At 45.2% G+C, this 27,205-nt stretch overlaps 2 protein-coding genes across 2 annotated transcripts; one reads left to right on the forward strand and one right to left on the reverse strand.

Annotated features, from left to right (window-relative positions):
• Nucleotides 1-15,783: 15,783 nt before the first annotated feature.
• On the forward strand, nucleotides 15,784-17,699 carry HRG_09869 (reverse transcriptase; the record flags this gene model as incomplete). The annotated part of the gene is made up of 4 exons (XM_044868340.1): nucleotides 15,784-15,808; nucleotides 16,005-16,038; nucleotides 16,092-16,206; nucleotides 16,269-17,699. The coding sequence occupies 4 exons, from the start codon at nucleotides 15,784-15,786 to the stop codon at nucleotides 17,697-17,699; spliced, it is 1,605 nt and encodes a 534-aa protein (XP_044716337.1).
• Nucleotides 17,700-19,312: 1,613 nt separating this feature from the next.
• On the reverse strand, nucleotides 19,313-20,158 carry HRG_09870 (uncharacterized protein; the record flags this gene model as incomplete). The annotated part of the gene is made up of 1 exon (XM_044868341.1): nucleotides 19,313-20,158. One exon carries the CDS (start codon nucleotides 20,156-20,158, stop codon nucleotides 19,313-19,315), a length of 846 nt encoding a protein of 281 aa, XP_044716338.1.
• Between the last annotated feature and the right edge of the window lie 7,047 nt (nucleotides 20,159-27,205).

Genomic DNA, 27,205 nt, shown 5'->3' on the forward strand with positions numbered 1-27,205 from the left:
CCTATTTTCCTCTTACTTTTTCCTTAAGGACCTCTTTAAAAGACCTTATCTCTTTATATAAGGCTAGGTAATCCTTTTAGGCCTAGAAAAACTAGTTCCTAAAAGGGTGTCTTTCTAGCTACTTTTAGTTTACTAGTAGGTCCGGGAGGTCTCTTTTATATACCTTCCTTACTAATAATAGCTTAAAAAGCCGGCCTACTATAAATACTCCGTAGGAACCGTCTTCTATTAGCGTTAGGTAGAAGTCGGAAAACGATTAAAATAAGGGAGATATTAGTCTTCTTTTATATTAAGCCCTATACTATCCTTTACTTCTTAAAGTAGGGATAAAAAGGCAGCCGGGTAATCCTTTAAGAGAGGTGCCTTTCCTACCCCCTTAGGGGTCGAGATAGAAGACTAACCGAAAAAGCTACTTCTAGATCTTCTTCTTATTCTATAAGAGGAGGCGTAGGAAGGTAGGCGTATTCTAGCTCTACCGCTTTCCTATAGTCTCCTTCTTTATCTAGATTATTTAATCTAGTAGCTTTCTCTTTTCCTTTAAAGTTAACGTTATCCTCGACTACTTTAATATTAGTTTCTTCTTCTATTTCCTTATCTAGGACCTCTTCTTAAGACTATTAGGAAGGGGGGATTTAGATCTTCTAAATTAGCTAACGTTATAAGAGTAAGAAGGGTTATTAATCCCTCTTTCCGTTAAAGAAGCTAGATTCGTCGAAAATTATATCCTTAGTCGAAATAACCTTTTATAAAAGAGGAATCTAGATCTAGAAGATATTTATAGAATTATAACTAACGAGGTAACTAATAAAGGCTCTAGGATTAAGCTTTCTTTTCTTCTTTCTTTTTAGCTATATATCGGTAGTTATTGCGTATACCTTATAGCTATAAGCACGAAGGTAGGCTAGCAAGGCCCTCTTTTTCGTAAAGAGCTTAAGGGGGGATTTCTAGTCTATTCCTTAGGTAGTCCCTCTAAGGGTCCGGTTCTATAGGTAATAGGCGGTCTTAACGACTTCCCTTTAAAGGTTATATAGAAGCTTTATAGTAAGTTTTATTATATAGGCCCTTTTTATTATAGCACCCCTTAATCTTTCTACCCCTCCGTTCTAGGCCTAGGTATTTAGTGCTAACGGGAGGGGTAAAATGCCCCTTTTTCGTAGCTATTTTAAGATATCCTTTATAAATAGCTCTCTATTAGACCGTATCTTCGTTACCTTATAGCCGAAGTAGGATTTTATTTAGTTAACGAAGTCCTAAAGGGTAGACTAGTTATACTTACTTAGGTAGGTCTATAAGAAATAGAGGAAAACCATCCTTAAAAAAGCGTCTATAAATAATATTACCCTAACGAAGCTTTCTTAGTCCTTAGAGATATTAGTCTAATCGACCTAAATTTCCTGATATAGCTAGTCTAGCTATAAAGGCGTTCGTCTAGAAATTCGTCTCTTAGTTTTTCCTTAGCTATAGTATTTATATTTAACGGTCTTTAGGCACCTTATTTATACGCCTTATTATAGGCCTAGCTTATATAAAGCTAGGGGGCCTAGGTAACTAAGTCGTGCGTGCTAAAGAAGACCGTCTCCTTAGGCTACTAAAAGAGGGTCCTTAGAACCTACCCTCCTAGTAAGGAAAGCTAACTTCTTAAGATATTCCTTCTTAAGGATAGGTCGGAATTCGAGAATATATTAACCGAATTTCTCCTCGATAAGCCTAATAGTCTAATTCTTCTAAACTAGCCTCGTAGGCTTAAACGTTATATCCTAAAAGATTCCTTCCTTTTAAAGAAGGCGGAAGGAAATTAAGCTTATTAAAAATCGAGGGCAAAAAGCTACCCTTTTTTATCGAAGAATTCGTATAGACCTATTAGGTAATTTTATTATAAAATTTACCCTTTTATATCCCTCTATCTATATAGTTAATTCCCCGGTAATAAGGTATTCCCTCTATACCTTCTTAAAGGACCGCAATTATAAGAGTATATTATAGATATTAAGGGAAGTACTAAAGTTAAGGATAGCTAATTTTCGTAGGGGATAATCGGAGGGTCCTAATAGGTAGTCTTACTAATCTATAGGGAAGATAAATACCGGATTTACTATACTAACGATTTTTCCTTAAATTTACGGCTTAAATAAGGGCAGCGGCGTTAGTTACTATTTCTTAGTAACCTAAATCTCGTCTATCTTCTTCTATAATAAGGGGTCCTCCTTAAGAGACTATTATATCGTTTCTTATAGCCTCTTTAAAGGGTTAAATCCTTTAGGTCGGTTTTCCTTAAAGACTAACTAGTATTATAATAACCGATAGCCTAGTAATTTATAAGCTAGACAGCCGTTTTATCGTTTAGTCTTCTATTTCTTCGAGGAATCCTCGTCCCGATCTAGAAGGTCTACTTAAAAACCCCCCCTTTTTACCCCTTATTACTAATTTTAACGAGGTTCGATTTCGACTAGTTCCCTAATTTTTTAACTAACGGACTAAACGGTCTATTAAGGGACTAGTCGTACTAGACGGACTAATAGGACCGGGGCCGGGCCCGGAGTAAGATATAAAGCTAGGGCCGGGACTAGGGCAGCCGTTAAAGACGGTATTAAGGCTCTTAAGGGAGGTAGAGCTAAAGGAGCAATAGCTATAGTAGTAGTAGCGGGGGCCGTAGTAACTAGGGCTATAGCAGCTATAGGGGTAGTAGGTCGAGCTGTCTAGGTCGAGTGCTAGCTACGAAGGAATAAGACTACTTACTATTATACTTTAGTAGCCTCTTTATTTAGTTCCTAGCTAGCTTCTCGAAAGATAGTTAAGTAACTATTATTAATAGGCTTTATTAGTAGAGATATATCCTATAGCTACTAGCTAGAAAGAGCTTTTATAAGGAAGTATTAGTTAGCTTCCTCGAGGATTTCTTCCTACTTAGCTAGCTATAAAGAAGCTAGTAGGTTCCTAGTAGAAAAAGCTCCTAGGTATACTATATAGGTCTTCTTAATACGGTTAGTTATATAGCCCCTCGAGGGAGCTATTAAGGTCTCGAGCTTTAAAAGCTACTACTTAAGAGTCTTTTCTTTTTAAAGAGAGATTAGCTTTACGGTACTAATAGATTCCGTTATCGCCGTACGTATAGTAGTTAGTAGCTTTATCTTATAAAGGTACTCCTTATAGTAACTCTTATAGTTACCTAAGGTAGTAGAAAAAGCTTTTTACTATATAGAGGTTAGCTTAGAGAAGAGAGTAGCTCCCTTTATAAAATCCGTTGCCCTAAGATAAAGAGGGGGCTTAAGAGGGTCCTATTTATTAAAGAAGACTAAATTATAGATAGTTCTATCTATACGAGCCTATAGCTCCTTTGCCTACTTATCCTAATCTTAGGGCTCTATAAGAATCGTCCTATAGACTATAAGGGCGGTAGAGTTATTTTTCGATATTATTATAGGAGAGAGGGTAGAAAAGTAAGTTAAAAATCGGCTTTTCTAGTAAGAGGGGTAAAAGGGAGCTACGAGGGATATAAGAAAGGTGCCTTTTATAGTAGCCGGAAGGTATAGGAATTCTATTCCTCCTAGGCTTATAACTCTTATATAGAGAGATATAAGAAGTATATAAAAATATATAAAGGTAAAATTAAAAGTAAGGGGTCGGATAGGTAGGGTAGAGAGATTTAATTCTTATAGGAGTAGTAATAAAGGTAAGGGAGTAATTATTTTATTGCCTTAATTATCCTTCTTTCCTTTATCTAACGCCCCTCTTTATACCTATCTAGTATCTTAATTAATAAAGAAGATCCTACTTAAAGAAGCTACTAATATCCTTTTAACTACCGAACTTTTTACTAGTCTTTTCTTTTTTTTCTAGCCGTTGCTAGTATATCCGTCTTATCTTTCGCTACCTCTATAAGAAGCTATCGCTACTTCTAATTCCCCTTATACCCCTACCCTCCTCTCTATACCTCTTTTTAGCTCCTTCCTTAAAACCTGTTTTTTTAGCTTCCTAGGTCCCTTATACTAAGGGATATCTCCGAGAACTATAAAATTAAGCTACGCTTCGCGATAGTTAAAGTTAATAATTCTCTCTTTATTTACTAGCGGACATACTACCTTATATAGATAATTATAGCTAAACGGAAGAACCTTTTAAGACCGGATTTAAGCTACTATATAGCCCTAAAACTAAGGAATTTAGTAATACCTTAAGTATAGCTAGAAGTATCTTAGTTCTACTAATATTTATATTTAAAGGAGGTTAGTTATACTAGTATTTTTAAGAGGCCTTAGCTAGTATTCTAAGCTAGCTCTATTCCTTTAATTCCTAACTATATAATAACTAGTAACCTATTTAATATATAATAATATATAAAATAACGAGCGATTCTTATTTTATAGGATAGGATTTTATCTATAATTAATATACTACCTATTAGCTTATATAATTAGGAGAGTATATTATAGCTACTTTATTTATAATAGGAATACCGTTCCTTATATCTTATAAAATATAACTATAGCGTAGGAGATTAAGGACTAGATTACCTTACTATAGACTTTCTTAGCTTATAGTAAGGTATAACCCTATATAAACGCCGCGAGCTTAGTTAAGGCTATAGTCTAGCGCTTTATTTTTACTTAAAGCTATTTTAAGTATACCTTTTAATATAATTTCTAGTATACTTAAACCCTTAGTAAGCGGGCCTCTTAGACCGGTATTATTATATTAGCCTTAAGGCGGACTAGTATTATTATTACTTATCTCCTTTATATAAAGTATATTAACTTACTCTTTAATAGTTTAAAAGTAACTATAAACTTAATCGCCTACTCTATATATACCTTCTAGGCTTCTTTTAAGTATACTACTATAATAGCCTTATTAAGTTTAATACTAACTATATTTATATTATCGGCGAAGTTAATAATATAAATACTATATATTATACTAAGCTTTTTATATAAGGGGGTTATATAGTATAGAAATAGGATTAAGGATAAAAGGGAGCTTTAAAGAACTTTTATTAGTACTTAAGTTAGCTTTAAAGTTCTTTTATTAAAGTAAAAGGTCGATTTTCTATTACTTATAAAGCTCTATATTAAGCTTATAAGCTATCTAAGGTATTCCTAAAGCTTTAGTTCCCTTATAAGCTTATTATAGTTAACTATATTAAATACGCCTTTAATATCTAGCTATAAGAACGATATAATACCCTTCTAAGCCTAGGTTATACTTATTAGTTTTATTATTAATAGGATCGCTACTCTTATAAAGCGCTTCCTCTTATTCCTTATTTATCTATTTAGTAAGATACTATTTACCTTTATTACTCCTATAATCTTTTAAGCTAGTATTTACTTAAGTACTTTCCTTATTATAAGTAGGAGGGAAATTAGTCTCTATCCCCTTACTATATAATAAGCTTCTAGCCTCTTACTTAGCTTTTAAATTACTACTATATTCGCGCTATAAAATTATCCTAGAAAATATAAAAGTTAGGTATAAGTATTAAAGATTATAGCTAGTTACTAAACTAAGGCTAGTCTATACTTCTTAATAAACCTTAAGGGGATACTATTTAAACTTATTACTTTCTAGCTTATTATTTTACCTAGTACTATTATAACGTTAACTAGCTAGATCTATTAGTTAACTATAAGGGTTACCTTAGTTATAAGCTAAGGTAGCTCTTAAGTTATACTAGCTTTTAATAAAAAGAACTTAGCGGCTAATATCTAAGCCTTCCTTTTAAAGGTTTTTATTAGTTAGTCCTTACCCTCTTTAATTAATAGTAAGATATAGGTCGGTTTTAATAGTAGTGTTAAGGAGAGAGAGTAGGTATAAGAGGCTATAGTTATACTTAGTAGACCTAATAGTTATATATAAGGAAGCCTGCCTAAATAATATAACTCCCTTAGCCTCATGACACTATATAGGCCTGACTTAGGTATAGGAACATCCTATTGCCCTCTTTTAGCCAGCTATATATAGTCACTATACCTATATAAGCCCCTCCCTTATCTTAATAAATAGACTAAGATATATATTACTAAATTTACCTTTCTATGCCCCTATTTCTTCTACTATGCTCTTAAGCTACTGCTTAAGAGTTATAAGCCCGGCCTATACGGCTAGACTATCTTTTGCCCACCGATATTACCTTTAAAGCTATTTACGAGCTATTAACGCCGTTATAACGCTTAAATTATAGTGTTAAGGCAAGGAACCTAGCCATACTAAGGGGCACTACTAAAAACACACGAATTGCACGAATTACGTATCCCTTAAAGAAGGATATTACTTATTAAGCTAGAACCCCTTATTTTCCTAAGATAACGTTAAAGGAAGTAAGAGGGGATAATTATATCGTGAGACTAAAGGAAAGCCTCGATTAGACCCTATAGATTAGGGGGATTAAATCGTAGGCCTAGACTTACGAGATTTAGGAATATGCTGACCTAGACGGCATAAAGGAGCTTAAACAGCCCTAATAGCCGGACTAGGAGCAATTTATTGTTAACCTTAGAGGGAGACTATCCTAACGAGAAGATGAAACCGAGGCTACGTTCCTAGCGAGGCGAATAGGCTATAACGAACGATACTAGGATGCAAAGGACTCCTTTCGTAACCTCGAGAAAAGGTTCTAGCTATAATTCGATCGCTATAAGGTCTAGCAGAAATCCCTAATCGCACTCGAAGAATTAATTAAGAAAACGATTAGTAAAGGGCTTTAAGGGACAACCCTAATATATAATAGCCTAAGAGAGAAAATCAGGGAATTAAAGAAGCAAGCCCTGCCTTTAGGGGCAGAGGAGAAAAGCTAATTTACGAGAGATACGACCTCTATCAATAAAGAGCACGCGAGACTAGAAAGCATAGGCAGAATAGCTCGACTAAATTATCATAGATTTACGAGACCTTAAGGTCGACACACTCAACGATATAAGAATTAGACAGGACTTTCTTATAGCGGCAGACGAGTAGGACCTACATTGGTCTATAATAATAAGGGCTCTCGACCTCTATAACGAAAGACACGGCAAAGATCAACTTCCCCTAAGGAACCTAATCGCTAACTTTAAATAAGAATATACCTATAGGAAGAAGTCGCAACTACCCGTAAAAAGGGGAAGCGCTAATTAAATCTCTAGGAAATCAGACACCTAAGCTAAATGCGCTGGCTATAAGCAGCACGTTAATAGCTTAATAAGCTAGTGGGAAAATTGCTACTTACTACGGGTGATATATAATAAGAAGCCCTTAATAGGCTGGAAATGCAGTGATCTAGCTAAATAGAATATCGAAAAACGGCTAAAGGACTATCTAGACGAGAAAGCAAAATGCATAGCCTAGACCCCTAATTCCTACCCTAAAGGAAGAGAACCAGCAGACACTATTATTAGCAATAACGGGCTAGGAAAGACTATTAACACGGTCACTCTATCTAGGGTAAACACGGCTATTAAGGGAACGTCGTTACTTGCCGATAAATTAATATACGACTTAGGGGCCGATATTAACCTCTTTAATAACCTAGGTTAGTTCTAGGAAGGAACCTTTAAGTAGGGTTCTAACGACGAAGTCTAGGTTAGAGACTAAGCCTTTAGGGTATAAGGAATAGGAATAGTAGTTATCCCTATAATTAACGGTAGAAAGATAACCCTGCTAGATGCCTACTTTATCCTAGAAATGCCGACAAGTGTCTTCTTAGCTAGGCTAGGGATAACAGCAGGGATATTCTAGAACCAGCTCCTAGGATACCTTTATTCGGAACCTACGAAGGAGGTTCGTATTAAACTAACCGACTTCGAAGGTCAATTTATAATAGGAACACTCCCGTAGAATAAGCGGGTATTCGCAGTTATATAAGCGCCTAAGCCGCTAACTAGGGGGGTGGGTGACCTATAGTATCGCCGCCTTAGGCATCCTAGTCTAAAATCACTAGAGAAGCTATTAGAAGCCTGCCTAGGCACTAAGCTTTAAGGCCCTATAATATATAGCTATTAGATATACGTAATAGGGAAAGCTAAGAGGGAAGTCTCGAGAAAAACACTATCCCTAAGGCCTAAAGGTCCGGGGTATAAGTTAACTTCGACCTTTACCTAGCCCTATAATAGTATATAACGGGAAAAGAACTTCGCCCTATTTACCTATATAGATATATCTATAAGGTTCTATTACCTAATAGAAAGAAAAACGGGTATTAGGGATATCTTTAATAACTTCGTAGCGTTACTTAAGACCTAGTACGGAGTTAAAATAACTATATTAGTTACTAATAGGGAAAGGGCTCTTTTAACAATAAAACAAATAGATTATATAACTAATAAAGGGATACGAGTTATATAGTTAGCCCCTTTAACGCCTACGCAAAACGGTTATATAGAGAGATTAAGGGCAATAGTAAAGGAAAAAGCAAGGGTTATAAGGCTTAACTTAAAGCTTCTAGAAGAGCTATAGCTAGAGATATACTATATAGCGGTATACCTGCTTAATATAATACCCTTCGAATTATATAATTATAGCTAGCAGAGCCTATACGAGCGTTAGTAGACCTAGATAAAAGAAAATAATCTACTATATTACTATATTAAAGATATTAAACTAAATATTATACATTTAAGGGTCTTTAGCTATATAGCGTTCCTAATAATAATTACGGTATTAAAACACATTAAGTTATATAAGACGCAATTACCCCTTAAGTAGAGAGCTTATATCGGCTACCTAGTAGGCTATAGGTCTACTTAATAATACGTTATATAGATACCGTTAATTAGATAGAACAAACTAATAGTATTAGCTAATATATAGTTTAACGAGTCTATAAGCTACGATATAAAAAGAGAAGAGCAAGCCTAGCTAGTCTAAATATATAGCTACGATATCCTTAGAGATATAGCCGTAACCGACGTTATAGACAGCGGGGAACCTAAAACCTTTAGGGTACTAAGTTTATCCGACGATAATACGGATAACGGTTAGACGCCGGAAGAAGTAATTACCCTCCTACGGGACCTATTGCCCCTATATACTCCGGAAGATTAGGGATTAAAGACGCCCTTATAGGGATCACATAAATATTATTAAGGAGAGAGAGTAGGTATAAGAGGCTATAGTTATACTTAGTAGACCTAATAGTTATATATAAGGAAGCTTGCCTAAATAATATAACTCCCCTAGCCTAAGGATACTATATAGGCCTAACTTAGTTATAGGAACATCCTATTGCCCTCTTTTAGCTAGCTATATATAGTTACTATACCTATATAAGCCCCTCCCTTATCCTAATAGATAGACTAAGACATATATTACTAAATTTACCTTTCTATGCCCCTATTTCTTCTACTATGCTCTTAAGCTACTGCTTAAGAGATATATATATCTTTCCCCTCCGGAAATAGTAGGCCTAGGGATAGAGATTTTAACGTTACCCCTTCTACCTAATACTATATTTAACACGGAGTTACTAAGCTCTATGCCTCCTACGCATGAATAGACACTATAGCTAGCAACCCCTCCTATATCTCGTTAGGGAGATAGCTTAAAGATACGATACCTATATTAATCGACTCGTCTCCTTAAGACGAACGCAATAATATACCTCTTAACCTAGGGGGTAAAGGAACGATTGTAGTACGGGTTTAAGAAGATAACCCCTAGTCCGAACCCCGTACCCTTAACCTAGCGGTTAGTAGGGCCGGCTTAAGGATATTATAAATATAAGAACAACGCAGACGAAAGGATACGTTATAAGGGATTAACCTAAGCAACGTTATTAAAGGAAAACGGGCTCGTAGGCCTAAGAAATCCCTTATTAATAATATTATCGCAAAGGCAAGTAAGCATAAGCTTTACGTTAAAGATATGCCGCCCCCCCCTACCTCCTTTAACGCGGCAATAGCTTTAGAATTCGCACACGAGTAGAAGGAAGCTATAGACCGCGAAATAGAGGAAAACCTAGCAAGGGGCACATAGAAGACCATCCTAAAAGCTATTATTAAATAGAAAGGTTACTTCCTAATCCCCTTACGTTAGGTCTTTGCATATAAGACCGATAAATAGGGGTATATTACACGCTTTAAAGCATATATTATGGTTCGTAGAGACCTATAACCCGAAGGTAACGAGGATATATATATAGCTACCCTACGAGCATAAACATTTCGACTACTAATAGCCTTCTACTGCCTCGAGGACTTTAAGATAGAACAATATAATGTAAAAACAGCATTTCTATACGCAATCCTACGCTAAGAAGTCTATTGCTAGCCTCTACCGGGATTCTTAATGCCTAGGCTATGCCTAAAGCTATTAAAAGCACTATACGGGCTCCGTATCTCTCTAAAGCTATAGTTTAAAGAGATATCTAGTTTCTTTACTAAACTAGGAGCCTAGTAGCTAGTAGAAGACGCTTTACGTGCTAGTCTATAAGGGCGTTATTATCTTTATCTTCGTAGATAATATCGTTATAATATATCCGAAAAGGCAAAAATAAGATTAGGAAGAGCTATATAAGGCTATTACGAAGAAATACACCGTTACGTATATAGGAGAGCTACGCTAGTTCCTTAGTATCGAGATTATTAGGGATAGGGGTCTTAAGAAGATATAGCTCTTGCAAGCTTCCTATATCTCTAAGACCGCGAAGAAATATTATATCCTTAATAATAATATCCTTCGTAAGCCTAAGATCCCGCTAATAATAGAAAAGCTCGTCCCCTATAAAAAGCAGGCCTTAAAGGAAGAGATATACGAATATCTCTCTCTAATTAGGTCGCTTATTTATCTAGCAATTTATACTAGGCTAGATATCGCATTTATAGCCGGAATGCTAGCCTAATATAATTATAACCCCGGGCCGCGCTATAGGCACGAAGCACGCAAGTGCCTAGCTTACCTCTATTACACGAGAAACCGCTATATTTACTTTACGGCGATAAACCTAATAAGGCGGCTAATATATATATCTAACTCCTTATACGCCGATAACCTAGAGACTAGGAAGTCCTTATAAGGATACGTATTCCTACTCCTTAGTAGGCTAATTAACTAGAAAGCTACTAAGCAAGCTACTATAATAACGTCCTCTATAGAAGCTAAATTATTAGCACTCTTATAGACAGCTAAGGAATAGATAGTATTTAGCCGACTAATTAAGGAGCTTAGCATTAGTATTAAAGGGACTATAGAGCTCTAGTATAATAACCTTTAGACTATTAGGCTTCTAACTAAATTAAGCGCGAAGCTTAAGACGAACCTTAAGCACGTTAACGTTTATAGATACTAGCTTCGTTAGGAGGTATAGCAAGATCGGATATAAGTTAGCTAGATCGCATTAGTAAATAACCTAGCTAATAGCATAACGAAGGCGCTTATATACTAGAAGTATTAGAGCTTTATTAAGTAACTAGGACTAGTAACACGGCCGGAAGATATATTAAGAGATAATATACCTAACCACCGTATTAAGGCGTGATATCTCCCTACTATAGCGAACTCGATAATCGCCGGATCCCGATAATAAGAGCACTACTATATACACTAAGATTAAGGGATTCTAACGGCGTAGTTAGATCTTAATTTAGTTAAGAAACCATAAAGATCTAGGGGGTAGAAGTTAGCCCTATTTACTACTAAGAAGTAAAGCTATTACTAGACTACCCCTTAATTAGTATAATACTATAGCGCTTAAACTTACGATAATCGCGATAGCTTTACTAAATTAAGACTAATTAATATAAGGAATATATTATTAGAAAGCCTACCTTTAGGATTACTTTTATCCTAAATAATAACATCGCCGGTAAAGGTACTACGGTACCTAGGCTATTTAAAGGGATGCCCCGCTATCCCCCCTCCTTATAAGGAAGGTTATAAATATAACTTATAACTACTAGTTAAACGGTAAGAGTAGGTTATATAACCCTATTAATCGTAAGTTCGACTCCCCCTAGGGCGGAAGAGCAGGTTATATGACCACGCCTTAGGGGGGGCGCGGTCAACGAACTTAGGGGCCCGAGGAGATAGGATATACGGAGGAGGGTTCTCCTTACATCCTATCCTCTCGGGTCCCGGCTTTTGCCTTTTGCTGTATTTACCTTCCCTTTTTTATAGGATATAATTAAGAGCCTCCCCTATTTTTAGACAACCTCCTTAAATAGATAATAAAGCAGCCGAATTTAATATCGGAATAACCTTATATTTATTAGACCGAACCCTCCTCTACCTATTGCCCCACTATCTAGAAGCTGGTGTGATAAGGGGGTGTGTTAAGGAGAGAGAGTGGGCATAAGAGGCCATAGTTATGCTTAGTAGACCTAATAGTTATGCATAAGGAAGCCTGCCTAAATAATATAACTCCCCTAGCCTAAGGATACTATATAGGCCTAACTTAGGTATAGGAACATCCTATTGCCCTCTTTTAGCTAGCTATATATAGTCACTATACCTATATAAGCCCCTCCCTTATCCTAATAGATAGACCAAGACATATATCACTAAATTCACCTTTCTATGCCCCTATTTCTTCTACTATGCTCTTAAGCCACTGCTTAAGAAGTAGCTTACTATAGAGTTTAGCTTACCTCTTTATATTTTAAAGCTTAGTATTATTAGTGCTAAATCCCTTTAAGAACTTATACTAGTAAGCCCTCCTTACTTTATAGATAGTCTACTTTTAAGCTATAGTCGCTTTATATAAGTCTTTTTAGTTTACTTTACTCCTTTCTTACTTATACTTCCTCCTTACCCTTTTAGCCTCCCTTATCGCCCTTCTTACCTTTAAGGTAAACTATATATTGCCCTTAAGTACTACTTACCTTTAGCGCGGAACTATAGCTATCGCGATCTATATTAAAGTAGTAAAGATATAGTTTAGGTCTTAGTTAATATCCTTTAATATCTAAAGTATTAGCTAGTATAGTCTTAGCTAAGATATAGTCTTAGCTTTAACTAGCCTAGCTTTTACTTCTTTTTACCTTAAAGCTAGTTTAAGCGCCTAGGCCTAAGTATTAATTTATAGTATAATAGTTTAAGGGATATAATCTAACCTAGTTAAGTCTAAGTTAAGCTTAGTATACTATATCTTAGTCTTTAGTATTACTTAAGCTAGGTTAATAGTACTATCCCTTTAGCTATAGAAAAATCTTATATACTCTCTTTTTAAAGTAGTAAGTTTAAGTTATAGTTTTATTACCTCTTATATAAGTTATATTATACTATCTAAGGTTCTATTATATTTATCTTAAAGTAAGTAATAGATATTAAAGTTCTTTACTATTATTATAAGGTACTTTAGTTTAATTATACTTAAGTCTTATAATATTCTAGCCTTCGCGGCCCTTAGTAATAAGTAAATTATTTATAGTTTAATACTATCCTTAAAAATTACCTTACTTTAGTTTAGTTTAAACTAAGGTAACTAAGTCCTTAGCCTAAGCCTTTTATATATATATAGCGTATACCTCCCCTCCTTATAACCTAAGCTATAAGGCGCTGCTTTAAGAGGTAGGGCCCTATATCTTAATATAGCTTTTACTTCCTATAATACTATTAAGTTAAAGCTAGCCTAGTAATAAAGCGCTAACTAAGCTAGCTTATATTTCTTTTATATATTTTAAAATAGTACTTTTAGTTATATATAAGTAAGGTTAAGGTAAAAAAGGTTATTTATATAAAAAAAGAAGCGCTTTATCTCTTAGTACTTTTTTATTTACTATACTTATAAATATCGTTTATATTTAGTTTAGCTTCCCTAGCCTTACTAGCTAGTAGGTATCTTTAGCTAGACCTTTTATCTTAGCGCGGTTTATTTAGTCCTTACTTTTAAACCGCGGTTAATTTAAGAATACCTTAGGTTTTAATAGTAAGTAGTACTTATTACTTAATATAAGTCTAGGTATTCGCGAACTATTAAGGTTATTATAAGTAGTTTTCCCTTACCTTTTCTTAGGCTTTATTTACTATAAAGTAAGTTTAGGTTTATAATAAGTAGTTCTCTTAATATAAGATATAGTTATAAGGGATTTTACCCTTCTTAGCTTTATATTTATCCTTACTTTTATTATATACTATACTTCTATATTAGCTATAAAGTTATATCGATATATACCGCTTAGCGATATAGCTATACCTATAGTAATTATAATACTTTTATAGTTAAACTAACTTATTATAAGGTTTATATTAAAAGATTTATACTTTAAGGACTAAGCTTAAGTTATAAAGCTTATTAGCTTCCTTTAAGCTATTAACCTTAATAAGTATAGTTATTACTATTAATATCTTAAATTAAGGGTATAATACTTAGGCCTAAAAGACCTTAACTTTATTTACCTTTTTAATCTTATAAAGTAATCGCTCTTTATTTACTATTACTACCCTTAAAGAGATATTCTTAGCGACTACTATATACGCACGGTAAGTAATTATAGCCTTTAGTCTAAATATAGCCTTAACCTAGCCTTAGTCCCTTTAATAGGCTCTTACTAAGGTATTAAATATAACCGCGGTATCTTTACTTTAAAGGCGCCTCGCTACTATAACGCTTATAGCTTTTAAGGCCGTATTTACTACTTTTATTATATCCTTTAGTTTATAGCTTAGGATTTTAAGTAGTACCTTAGTAAGGACTACGATAATCTTATATTTATAGCGCGGTAGGACCTATTTTACCGCGGCTTTATATTAGGTCGATCCCTTAGTCTTAGCTATAACCGCGGCTTAAGTTCGCTTTAGGCCCCCTAGGCCTAAAGCGATACTTAGGCGGAGTTCCTCCTTAACTACCTCCTTAATTACTTCCTAGATTATCGTCTTAAAGCTCTTATTCGCGTAAAGCACCGCTAATAACGCGCTATTAATATAGCTCTTTACCTTAAAAAGCTATTTAACTACTACCTATACCTTACTAAACTATATACTTAGGATAAAGCCTATAAGTTTATTATATACTACTTTTTCTATAAGGTTACTTAGCGCTTAACTAAGTATTATATTACTACTTTAGGTTTATTAACTCGCTTTATTAAGGTATATAAACTTAGGTAGCGTCTCTTTACGCTATACGCTTTAGTCGAGCCTAGTATATCGAGGGCCGCTTTTACGTCTACCTACCCCTTAGCCTTATTATAGTATTATTACTAAAGGTAATTAATACCGCTAAATTAATTCTTAGTATTAGTTAGTATTTTAGTCGCGATATATACCTACCGCGGGCGTATATTAGTTTTATAAGAAGTTTTTTTTTAATAAAAATTAATATTATTAGTATAAAAAGGGGCTATAAGTAGCTTTACTTCCTTATATTATAATTAATTAAATAATATAAAAAGATAATAGCTATAGACTTATACTAAGCTTATAACTATTACTAGTTATTAGGTCTTTATATTAAAAAAAGAAGGTATATATTACTCTTTCCTACTTAAGAGAAGGAGTCTATAAGTATAACTATATATATATATATATAAAGTATAGGGGGGGATAGGTTTCCCTATTAATCCGGTAGCTTACGGTTATCCGGATCTATTAAGTAACTTCCTTAGTATCCCTTAGGTTAACTGCCGCATTCGGTGCCTCCGGATACGGCGATAGCATCGTTTTCGCTTATAGGGATAAGGAGCGCGCCTATTAGTGCGTGTAGGCGTGAGCCCAACCTTCAATAGCTACCTACACATTAGTCTATGGCCCACTGGGACCCTTGTTAGGTCGTGACACTTAACACTCGGCAATGGGGTCCTGCAGATTCCTGACCCGGTGTTTCGATGCAGGTTGGGCGTGAATGAGCAGCTGGGGGCACGTCGCATCGAAAGAACCATGGTCCTGCCATTGGATGGAAATTGTGGGACTCACAGTTACGGTGGCGCTTGACGATTGGTCGGCGCTCGTGGACCCCATTCCTGCAGGCTCGCAGCCATGCATTCCCCACACGCCACTCCATCTCGAGACCTTCGTCCCAGGGCACATAACCAAGACCTCCCCCTCCCTTCCGTGTTCTCATCGCCATGGCGCGCACTCGAGCCCAAACAGCAGCCCAGGGGGCGCCCCCATCGCCGGCGTCAAACAATCAAGGTACTCATTATTCGCAGCGCTAAAGGACATCTCCCTTCCGCTGACACTTGCAGGAATCGACCCCAGGGCATCCAGCCGCGCAAAGGCAGTTCTCGAAAGCGCGCAACCAGGCGCGCCGAACGCAATCGCCCGCATCCAACTACACCCAGCGAGACACCATATCCACAAGTATGACTTCTATCCTTCGTATTATACGGTTCACAAGCGAAGTTGGTTCACAGGGTCCACAGGATTCGCCAGCGCCTATGCAGAGCAGAGGTCGCAAGCGCAAGCAATCAGTCGGGCACGCGCTCGAGGCCAGCCCAGACCTAGACTTAAACCCGAAGCGACAACGGACATCCCCTCCACGCCCTACCGAAGACGCATTTGGCGAGCCAGCGATTACCAGCGGCGCCCACAAACACACTAACCCGGTTGCTTTCTGGGTGAAGCAAGGGCGCTGGCCAGAGGAACAGGACTGGCCAGAAGAGACCTCAAGGACGGGTTTTACATTGGACCGTCTACTACTTGCGCGGAAGAAATCCTTGTCCACCCTGTCCCGGAAGCGATCGAACTCTGCTACATCCACGACGCCCAGCGACCAGAAGCCGAGGGAGGAGAAGAGTGCGCCGTATAGGGACGCGCGATACCCGCTCCTGCTCCAGACTAAGGGCTCATATATGGATATCTCTGAGCTTGGTGTTACCAATACGAGCAAGCAACTTATTAGGGACCTCCTTAGCGATGGGCAGTCGGTTCCTCAGGGGACCCTCTTCGACGACGATATCTTCGTGGATGCTTGTCGCAACCTCGAGAATAAGAATGAGGCGAGGATCATTCAAGATATCTCAAGGCTTATCGTTCCTTCGGCGGAATCGCTCGCACTCCGGAACAAGAACTATAAACGCCTTGTCGAGAGCGTCAACGAAGGGTGGAACAACTCGATCCCTCTCACAAACACCCGTCCACAGCCTGACTACTCCGTTGGGTTCAAACGAGACGCATTCACCGAGGACCAGCTCGCCAAGCTATCGCCATTTATTGGCGACTTTATCGCCGGGGACCAGTCCTTCTTCATGGCCACGTACTACATGTACTTCCCGTTCCTGACTTCCGAGGTGAAATGCGGCGCCGCGGCGCTCGACATCGCAGACCGGCAGAATGCGCACAGCATGACCCTTGCGGTACGGGCCATTGTTGAGCTCTTCCGTGCTATAAAGCGCGAGGATAGAGTCAACCGGAAGATCCTCGCCTTCTCTGTCTCGCATGACCATAGCTCGGTCCGCATCTACGGCCACTACCCGGTGATAGCCGGGAAAGACATCAAGTACTACCGCCATCCGATCCATAAATTCGACTTCACCGCGCTTGACGGAAAGGACAGATGGACGGCATATCGATTCACGAAGAACGTCTACGACACATGGATGCCCAAGCATTTCGAGAACATCTGCTCTGCCATCAACCAGTTGCCGTCGGATTTGGACTTTGATGTCCCACCACTTTCTGGGGCGACCGGGCTTTCCCAGGATTTAGGAAATCTGGTGCAGTCGGGTTACTCCGGTTCTGCTGGCGAGCAGGACAGCCAGTCGAGTATCGCCGAGCAGCAAGCGGTCACTCCAGACACCTCATTCAGTGGGGGAGCAAAGAGGAGGAAAGGCCGGAAGTTGGCGGAGGGATAGATAGGATTTCCATTCCAGAATGAATTTATTGCGTGATGACTGCCGCCTTGCGACCCCGCTCTCTCCTTACCATGAATGCCTGACCGCACTCCTCATTAGCTGATGGAATTGTGAGTAGGCGGCGCGGCGAATGAGGCATAATGATTGGCTGGGCACTGCCGCGAAGGAGGAGCCGGTGTTCACCCACTGATCAGCAAATGAGCTGATGCGCCAGTTAATTGGCTTGCCCGGGAGTTGTAGCCTTGACGCCTGGCGTGCTGCGACGAGGAAGGGTGTTCGAGGCAGAAAGACCCCGAGTTGTTGAATTTAATTCTTAAACATGCTCGCTCAGAGTAGATATTCATGCGTGCTTCACGCAACGTTCACCTGGAGGGGTGTGGTGCGAGCGCAGAGGAGATGCATTGCACATGTGCTGTAAGTGGGACCATATGTCTATCTTAGGGCTCTAGGCGATATAGCTCGGGCTCGTGTAACTATTATTAATTAAGAATCCCTAGTATATTTCTTATACTTTATACTTATCAAGGGAATTCCCCAAAAATTCGCTATATAATCTACTAATAAGTTATTATTTCTAGGTAGTTTCTAATATATAAAGGCGCTGCTAAGACTAGCTTAGCGCTACCTATATTAGCTATAGTAAGGAGTATACTATAGCTACTAGAAGAATATACCCCTATACTCCTATTATACGGTTATAAAGAAATAATAGGCATAGGGAGGCTTTTAAGTAGAAGTAGCAAAAAGAAACAACTTAAAAAACATACAGCAGCCGGTGTTCGCTGGTCGTCACCGACCCAACTACTAATCTGCCCCTTGCCTGGTTGATTTACCGAGATCGAACGGGATCGGATGCTTTCAGGCAGGTATGGCCGTATGTATCAATACGTGCTGCAAGTTTACCTAATCCATACAGGGGTTCGCTGCCCGCCGGATAGAAGCATCACTAGCGATGCGGTGACAGGTAAACACCGTAACAGTACAAGGAGGCACTTGATATTTAATCGAACAACCGGGCAGCCAGGCAAGCAGTCAACTAAGTAATCAATCGGATATTCAGCCTAGCAGTCAATCAAGTAGTCGGGCAGACAGTCAGGCAGACAGCAAAGCAGCCAGCCGAGCAGTCCGGCAGTAAAAGTCAAGCAGGGATACAAATAGCTCGAGAATCTCGCAATGTAGCCACCATCCTCTCTCAACTAGGAATGTTGTATTTCTTGAATCTTCTGTACTTCGTACTATGCACTTTTGTTGTCTGGTTCGCCCATGGACATCACCACCACCACGCTGAACTCGCCCTCTGCGCCACCCCACACATATGTACCGCGATGCTCGCAGACGAGTATACACACAGACAAGCTCGCGTCTCCCGGGCAGGACAATAAGAAGGGCGTGCTTTACCACAGCGGTCACACATCAGGGGAATATCGACCAAAAAAAACACAAACATGGCCGCCTCCTGTAGTAGTCACGGACCACGAGACTAAAGGGCACGCGGAGGGCAACCAAAAAAGGGAAAGGGGAGAGAGAAGAGAAAAAGGGATCCTCTCGAGAAGACAGGATATGTGAGGGAGAAACAAGGGGGAGGGGGTTCTGTCGTTCATCATGTCGTGTCGTCAAGCGCGGAGAACCTCCTGGTGCAGCAGCCGTAACACCCATCCCGCCTCGCCTGCCGTCGCGAGCTGAAAACACCACTTCTTAATGTTGCCCCCCGTCGCCCCCGTCGCCGGCACCATGCCCACGACGCCGTCGCCATCTTTGACCTCCTCCCACACGCCGCACACGATGCCCCTGCTGCCCATGCCCGAGAAGCACCCGCTGCCCAGCACCGCGTCCAGCACCACCTTGGGCGCCTCCGACTCCTTCTTGGGCACCGTCGTCACCGTCACCCGCTTCTCCAGCCCGTGGTTGGCCCGCAGCGCCTGCCGCCACCCGGGCGGCGGCCGCCGGATCTGCAGGCTGCAGTTGCCGTAGTCTTCCCATTTGGCCGCCGCCACCAGCAGGAGGTGCAGTCGGATTTTGATGTTTTCGGTGCTCGGGCTCGCCGAGTGCCGCCCGCTCTCCGCCATACTGACAGATGGCGACCGCAGGGGGGACGCGCCCGACGACGAGGAATTCAGCGTGTACATGCTGTTGCCGCCACCGCCGCTCCCCGCGCCCTGTCGGTCGACCGACGAGCGCGCAATGTTAAACGACAGGTTGCCCGCCAGCGTCAGCTTCTTGAGAAACGTCGACGCCGAGGGCACCGACGACGGCGTCGTGCTGGTTCCGTCGTGGGACTGCGACGGCGCCCTCACCGAGCCGCGGTAGCTGTTCTTCCTACCGAACCAGCCTCGTCGCCGGCTGCTGGAGCTGCCTTCGCCGGCCGCCGTCGCATTGCGCTCGCCGAAGCTCTTGAAGCGTGCCTCGTTTTCGAGCTGGATAAACTTTTGGTTGTTGAGCCGCGCGTGGTGGACCGACATGTAGAGGCTGAAGCATTCGGGGGCGCTGTGGCATCGGAACCGAAAGTTGCCCCCGCCGTGCGACGGATGCAGCAGGCAGTGGGGCTGCACCGACGAGCGAATCTCGAGGTCGAGGGCCGTGCTCTGCCTGATCAGGACGAGCGGGGTGAGATCGAGGGCCAGCAGAGGCCTGTCGTCCTTTTTGGAGTCCCTCTTGTGAAAATTGTAGGCCTCGACCAGGCCGGCCTTGACGATGATGGAGCACGGGTGTGCCGACATGTCTTTCCACGTGCCCTTATCCGACCACCGCGAGATGGTTGCAATGAACCGCTCTGCCTTGTCCTCGGGTGCCGCCTTGGGGCCGTGCAGGCCGGCCTGGGAGGCCGAGTTGGAGGGGGTCAAGCTGCATGCCGAAGCCGCCGACACTGCCGACACTTGAGACTCGGCCTCGGGGAGCGTGTCCTGCTTGATACTGACGCCGAGCTCCGTCTCGGGAATGTCCACGCTCTCAATCTCGTCGTCGGACGACTCGGGCTCGGACTCCTCCGTCGAGTAGGCGCCAGACGCAGACGACGTGTCAGACGGCAGGTACTCGTGCTTGAGAGGGGACGAGCCTCGGCGCTTAACGCGGTCATTACTCTGCTTGTCCACCGGCGGAGACAGCTTCGGTGTCGACGTGTCCGCAGCCCGAGGGCTGGGGCTGGGCGGCGACCGGTGCGCTGGCGGCGGCGGCGGCGGCGTGTCATCAGCTTGCGGGTAGACATGTTTCGAGTCCTCCGCCCAAAGGCTCCGGGAGTCCGTCCGCGTGCTCTCGCTCGGCCGTCGACTCTTCTCTTCCCTGTACTCATGTTGGCGGGTGGGGGTCTTTTCGGGATCCCCGTCGTCGGAAGATGGCGCCGGGGACGGTTGCGACGGAATGGTCGAAGATCGGGGTCGGTATCGCGACGGAAGAGCACGGCGGCCGTCAGGGCTGGGCGCCGAGAGATCCTTGGCTATCGGCGATCTGGGGGAGCTTGACAGCTCGCTCGGGGCTCCGACCGAGATATCCGGCATGCTCTCGGGAGTGGACGGACGGCCGGGCTCGCTGACGACGCTGGGCTCCAGCTCCGTCGGCGGCACGGGAGTCCGGGGGAAGATGTCGAGCCAATCCTGTATCTGGTCTTCACTGTCTGCTCCGAGGGTGAGCAGTTCGTGCCACGCCCTGCCATTGTACGTGCCGTGAACCATGACAACCATCTCCAGAGCTGCCATGCTGGCGCGCGCAGACACCACCGACATGGAAATGGGCGCAAAGAGGAGGTATGATCGGAGAAGATCCCCCGTTTCTCGAATCAGCAAGTCGCCCTCGTCGCCTGGATGGCTCTGCTTGTCGCGGTGAACCAACTCCACCTGGCACTCGAGCCTCTGGCCGTTGGAGTGCGCCAAGCTGAGCGAGAAGAGGTCCTTGGCATTGACCTGGCGGCTGGGGTCAATCTTCACCGGGCTCTTGGCGCTCTCGAGCGTTCTGAGATCACGGGTTCTCGCCGTGTCGGTGTCGACGGCGTCTTCGTCCGTCATCCGGGCCGTCTCCTCCTTGTGTCGCCGTCTGGCCTTTTCTTGCAGGACCTCAAAATCCCGGACCAGGTCATGCGTGTCCGAGGAGCCTTGAATGGCATCCACGCATTGGAAGAAGCGCGCCAACTGCTTGACCCGAATCAGTGGTCGCTTGAGCAAGTATGCGACAGCCACCCGCTCCCCCTCTGCATTGACAATGTCTCCGCTCTCGTTCCTGGGCAGCGCATTCAGGAGAGAGTCATCGTCGCCCGACGAGCCCTCGGCCGGGGCGAGGTTGACGACGACGTCTTCGAAGCCCAGCCGCCATGCGCTCAGATAACTGCTGTAGATAGGCACGATGCCGTGTGCCCAGTGGGACAGCTTCCGAATGTCCGAGGTTGACGCCTTTTTGTGCGCATTGTTTAGCTTCTCGAGGGCGACGCCCATGCTGACGACCGACTTTGACAGGCTGTACGAGCCGGGCTTCGAGGGGCTGCTGCCAAAGAGCTCTGTCGCGCTCGTGCCGTACACGACATGAGACAGCAGGACCGGCACGACGCCATCAACCATGGTCTTGAGCTGCCGTAGGTAGAGATTTTCGTCATCGACAAACTCTCGCAGCAGCTCGTCGGCCGTCACGTCCACGGTGCCCCGGGCCTTTCTCAAGCTTGGCCGCGATCGCTTGTCCCTGATGCCGCTCGGGATACTCGAGTCGTCGGGCAGAGAGAGCACAGACACCAGGTCCGAATGGCGCGTTAGCCGCCGCTTGAGGCCGGGCGCGTGGCCATGCGACCTTCCCGGTTCGCTGTCCCTCGTGACGGTCGTTGACTGCGTCATGGTGGAAATGGACAAGTCGGACGCCAGATCCGAGCTGAGAGCACTAGAGTCATCCTCGGACAGGATAGTAGACAGCTCCTGCTTCCCGCTTGTCGGTGGCCGCGGCCTAGGAGCGGCCCTTGGGGTGACCTGTTCGTCACGGTCGCTCTCGGCTGCACGGGGAGTATCGCGTGACACGGAGGTCGACGTATAGTCTGAGGAATGGTAGCTAGAGGCGGCCGGGTCGTGGCTGTTAAACAGGCGCTCCTCATGGCCTTGGTAGCTCATGGGCCGGGGACCATGCCCGGTAGACTCGCCCTGAAAAGCCTCCTTCAGCACCCCCAGGAATGGGCGCCGGCCGGGCGATCTCCGAGGCGACGATGGGCCTTTGAGCGCTCGCCGCCTCTGGAGGGCGCTAGCGGTCGGACTTGTGGGCTCCTTTCCAACCTCGGTCTCGGTCGCGGTCCCGGTGCTGTCAGTGCGAGGTGCCTTGCCCTCTCGGCTCTCGGCATCGTCGGACCGAGGGGTGGACTGGCGCGAGGGCCTCGTCTCGTGGGATGAACGCCGCCGGGACTTGGTCCGATGCTGGGAAGAGTGGCTGTCGTGAAGCGTCTGCTCCTCGACGGTCGTGGCAGAGGGCTTTGCCGAATTTTCGACAAACGGATCGACTGTACTGTTGAGCCACTTTTCGATGCTCGGCGGGCTGTTGATGGCGGGCTGTTTGGGCGGCTCATTTATGTCGTGAATCATCTTCTTGCCTTCCTCCATGACCTTTTTGAAGACGTTGGGCATCGTCTTGAGGCTCGAGTTTCGGTCCACCTTGGCGCGCTTCGGTTTGCTCTGGTTGAAGGGGAGATCAAGTTCGCTAAACGCGGAGTGGCCAAAGGGAATGTCTCCCGGGATGTCCGCCATGGACTTGTTTGCCAGGCTAGAGCTCAGCTCGGATGGTTCGTTGAGCGCCGTGCCCAGATACGAAGCCTCATCGCCAGGACCCGACGGACCCTGGGAGAGTATGGAGCTGGGCGCGGGATGGATGACCCTGGGCTTGCATCGTCTGAAGCGTCTCTTGGATCCCGAGCCCCTCGTAGGGGTATCGAGGACCGAGTCCGGCTCTTCAATGACTTGGATCCGGTCGGAGCCGTCGTCGTAATGCGACCTGACCGTGGACGAGTGCTCCGACGGATCCGTCATAACCTCGATGTGGTCGGAAAAGGACACATCTCGCTCCGACCCCGGTGTCGCTCGGCCTCCTGGCCTCGAGGCCGGGGAGGTGTCTGTCTTGACCCTTGGTCTCGCCGCGTCCTTTGATTTGAGGCGTAAACTGCCATCTGCACCGCGTCCCGAGGACCGTCTGGAGGTGTTGATTCTGATGCCGCCACGATCGGCCTTGTCCCCCAGCGGGGTGACACAGATGCCGTTGCCGGCGCGGGGGGTGGAGCTCGGCGCGTGCTTGGTGGTGTGGCTCGACGTATATCCTCCATCACTGACGCCCTCGGAGCGCGAACTGCTAGACTGGGCCTGGTTCGGCCTGTAGCGAGGCGGTGGGGGGTTGTCGGCAGCGTCGACCTTGGCGGCCCAGGCCTTGATCTTTTTGGGGACGGACGGGTTCGGGGCCGAGCGCAGGACAAAGTCGGGCGGAATGGGACTGGGCTTGAGGGTCGGGGACTTGCGGACCTTGGGGGAGTTCTTGCGGGCCTTGGGCTTCCTCCAGTTGTCGTCACTAACGACCCTCTTCTTGGGAGGCGAGTTGGGCCGCGCAGTATCCGGGGACTTGTCGCGCTCCGAGGCCTTTGCGGCCGGGGCGGTGTGGAGGAAGGGGTTCGAATTGGAAGGGCGCCTCTTGTTCTGCCTCATCTTGATGCGGATGCGGTCCTCCTCGGTGACGCTGTCCAGGTCGTCGTCCCTGAAGGCCACGTCCGGGGGTTCGGTGGCGGCATCGTCGGGGTCGCCTTGAGCCATGGCCGAGGCATTTGACTTTTGCCATGTCTGGACCCTGTCGCGCACGCCGCCGGGGGCCTGGATCTTGCGGACGGCGCTCTGCCGCATCTCGTAGCGCAGCTCGGCCTTGATGGCCTCGACACTCAGGCGGCGTCTGCGCTCGGCGGCCAGGCGAGCGGGCGACGGGCGGCCCTTGAGGAAGTCGGTCAACAGGGTGGGCTCGGGCTTCCTCGAGTTTGAGCGGGCGCGACTCCCGGCGGCGGCGGGAGCGGACTTGGGGGCGGCCCTCTGGTTCTTGGAGGTCGGCGTCGTCGGCGCATGGCTGGAGTCGTCGTCGCGGGGGGTCTTTGCGTCTGAGGCGGGCCGGGAGGGAGTCGAGTGCTCGGGCAACGCATCTTGGTCGTCGTCAATGGCGTGGGTTGAGGAAGGCATAGTACCCTAGACTGCAAGGTCAAGCAATCTCAGCAGGGCAGTCACGGGTGGGGGTGCTTGAGGCTCCTCGGTCAAACAGCGTCAGACAGAAGATTTACCTTGAAAGGGTAGCATGCTGTGGCAGCCGTCGGCAAGGCGCGCGACGCTACCAGCACAGCATGGCAGGGGAGGCCGTGGTTCGAGGGAAGTGCCGTTGTCGCGAGCTTGAAGCCGGGCCTCGGAGGGGGGGGGACAGCCAACAAAAGACGGCAAGGCGAGCAGCAGGTTACGGCAAGGAGATAAGGTGGACGAGGACGAAAAGGTAAGGCAAGGTCGGGCCCGGTAGGCAGAGGGTGTGTTTGCCGGTGCCTAACAAGAGATTGCTGGCCGCCCGTGTCGTCGGATAGGCACAGAGGGCACAGAGGACGAATGCGAGGACTCGTCGCGGATGCAGAGGAGAAGGTAGGAGGCGGATGAGCACGAATGGGCAGAGAGAGGCACAGACAAGAGGTTTGGTTGGTTAGTTAGCGAGCGTAAGAGAGAATGTGTCCACTGGTGTGTATATTTGTTCGTTCGCGTGCGTCAGACGAGCAGGGACAAGCGCGTGCGCGCGAGAGAGATGGCGGGAGAGATGGCGAGAGAGAAGCTCCCCATGGACAGCCGACGACGACGAGAGTGGTGGTTTGGGGGCCGGACCTGGAGCTTGAGACCCTGGAGTGGCTTGAGTCTAGCGGATACCGCAGTAACCAACAAAGGCGCCTCTTTTGGGCTGAACTTGCCAAGGTAAACAACAGAACGGTCGTGGAACCCAGGTACCTCTGCTGTACATGCCAGCGGGTGGGGGGCCCATGCGAGGTACCAACGCTTGTCTGTGCAGCGGCTGTCCAGCCGTGTAGCCAGCATGTACAGTAACTATCCGTCAATGTCGTCCCGCCCGTAACCAACGAGTCGGGCCACCCACACACGAGTACGAGCTTCCGGGCGAGAGAACCAAGGACCAAGCAAGGCGCGCATCGCGGGTCGCACCAAAAAAAAGGCCTCAAGCTGCCTGCAAGAAAATCCACGTAGTACCTAAGTATGTATGTACAGTACAAGTACAGTACCGGTACGTACGTCCTGGTGAGGCCCGTGGATGCTTCGTCTCGCCAAGCAAAGCTCCGCTGCGGGCCCCGGCTCTTGCGTGCAGATGCTCGCCACCCGGAGTAGAAGTATATCAATAAGCACCTCCCTTCCATACCTGCTGGCATCGCAAGAATCTCCTTTCACCTCCTCTACTTTCTCTACAAAGCGCAGCTCTCTCTCTCTCTCTCTCTCTTTTCAACCAACCACTGCTAGCGGGTGGCTACCGACGGATGGGGAGGAGAGACGGAGCAGCTGGGCCGTCTGTTCCGCGTACTGTACTGCACTGTACTGTTCTGCGCTGTACCTCATATGGCGTGCATGCTTGGCACAAGACACGGCACTCGCCTTTCCTGTTAAGCCTCTTGTGACTCGTCACTTATTGGCGTTTCACGAGCTGTATCGCTGTATCGGCACGGCAAGCAAGTGTCCATCCGTTGCCCGTCACATTCGGCCGGCCCGCCCGTGTCGTCATCTTTTTGCCAGCCTCGTCAGTGCCGTGACCATCTTTCTTGACTGCAAACTACAAATCATCCACGTGCAAGCTGTCTGTGCAAGGTAATTATAGCATCTACGCCCCCCAGCGCCCCATGCTTGTCTCGGCCCCCTTCCCTTTCTTGCTCCCTCCCGCCTGCCGCCACAGCCGGACCGTTTTCCTGGAACCTGACCAACACCGCGTGAGAGGATAGACACCCCAGTGTTCGTGCGAGGGGAAAATGTCCGGCTCTCCATACCTCCTCCTACCTGGCCAACTCACCTACCCAATAACCTACCCAATAACCTACCCATCTAACCTACCCATCTAACCTACCCGACCACGATACCTAGCGCGCCACCATTTTCCCGACCCTGTGCCGTCACGGGACCTGCCGCCAACAGCCCCGTTCGCCCGCCTCCTCTTCGCCCGCCTCCTCTTCGCCCCATGGCAATTCCAACGACGCCCGAGATGACCTCGTCGTCATGCCTTCTCCTCCTTGCCCATGGGTCGCTGTCACCGGCTAACACTAACTCAGTCAACGCTCAACTCTCCCCCCAGCAAATCAACCGGTCCGGAGAATTTTCCAAAACACCCGTACATCTCGACACGGGCAGGAATGCGTCCGCGGCGGCTCGGGACGAACAAGAGTCTACGCCATGGCAGACAGACGAGACATGTAATTTACCGACACACACACTCGCACTCACTTACACAGACACACACACACACACACGCACACAGTCCAGCTGATCCCATCCCACCGGGTCATGTTT

Source organism: Hirsutella rhossiliensis (genome assembly GCF_020360975.1).
Source record: "Hirsutella rhossiliensis strain HR02 chromosome Unknown scaffold00014, whole genome shotgun sequence".
NCBI lineage: Eukaryota > Fungi > Ascomycota > Sordariomycetes > Hypocreales > Ophiocordycipitaceae > Hirsutella > Hirsutella rhossiliensis.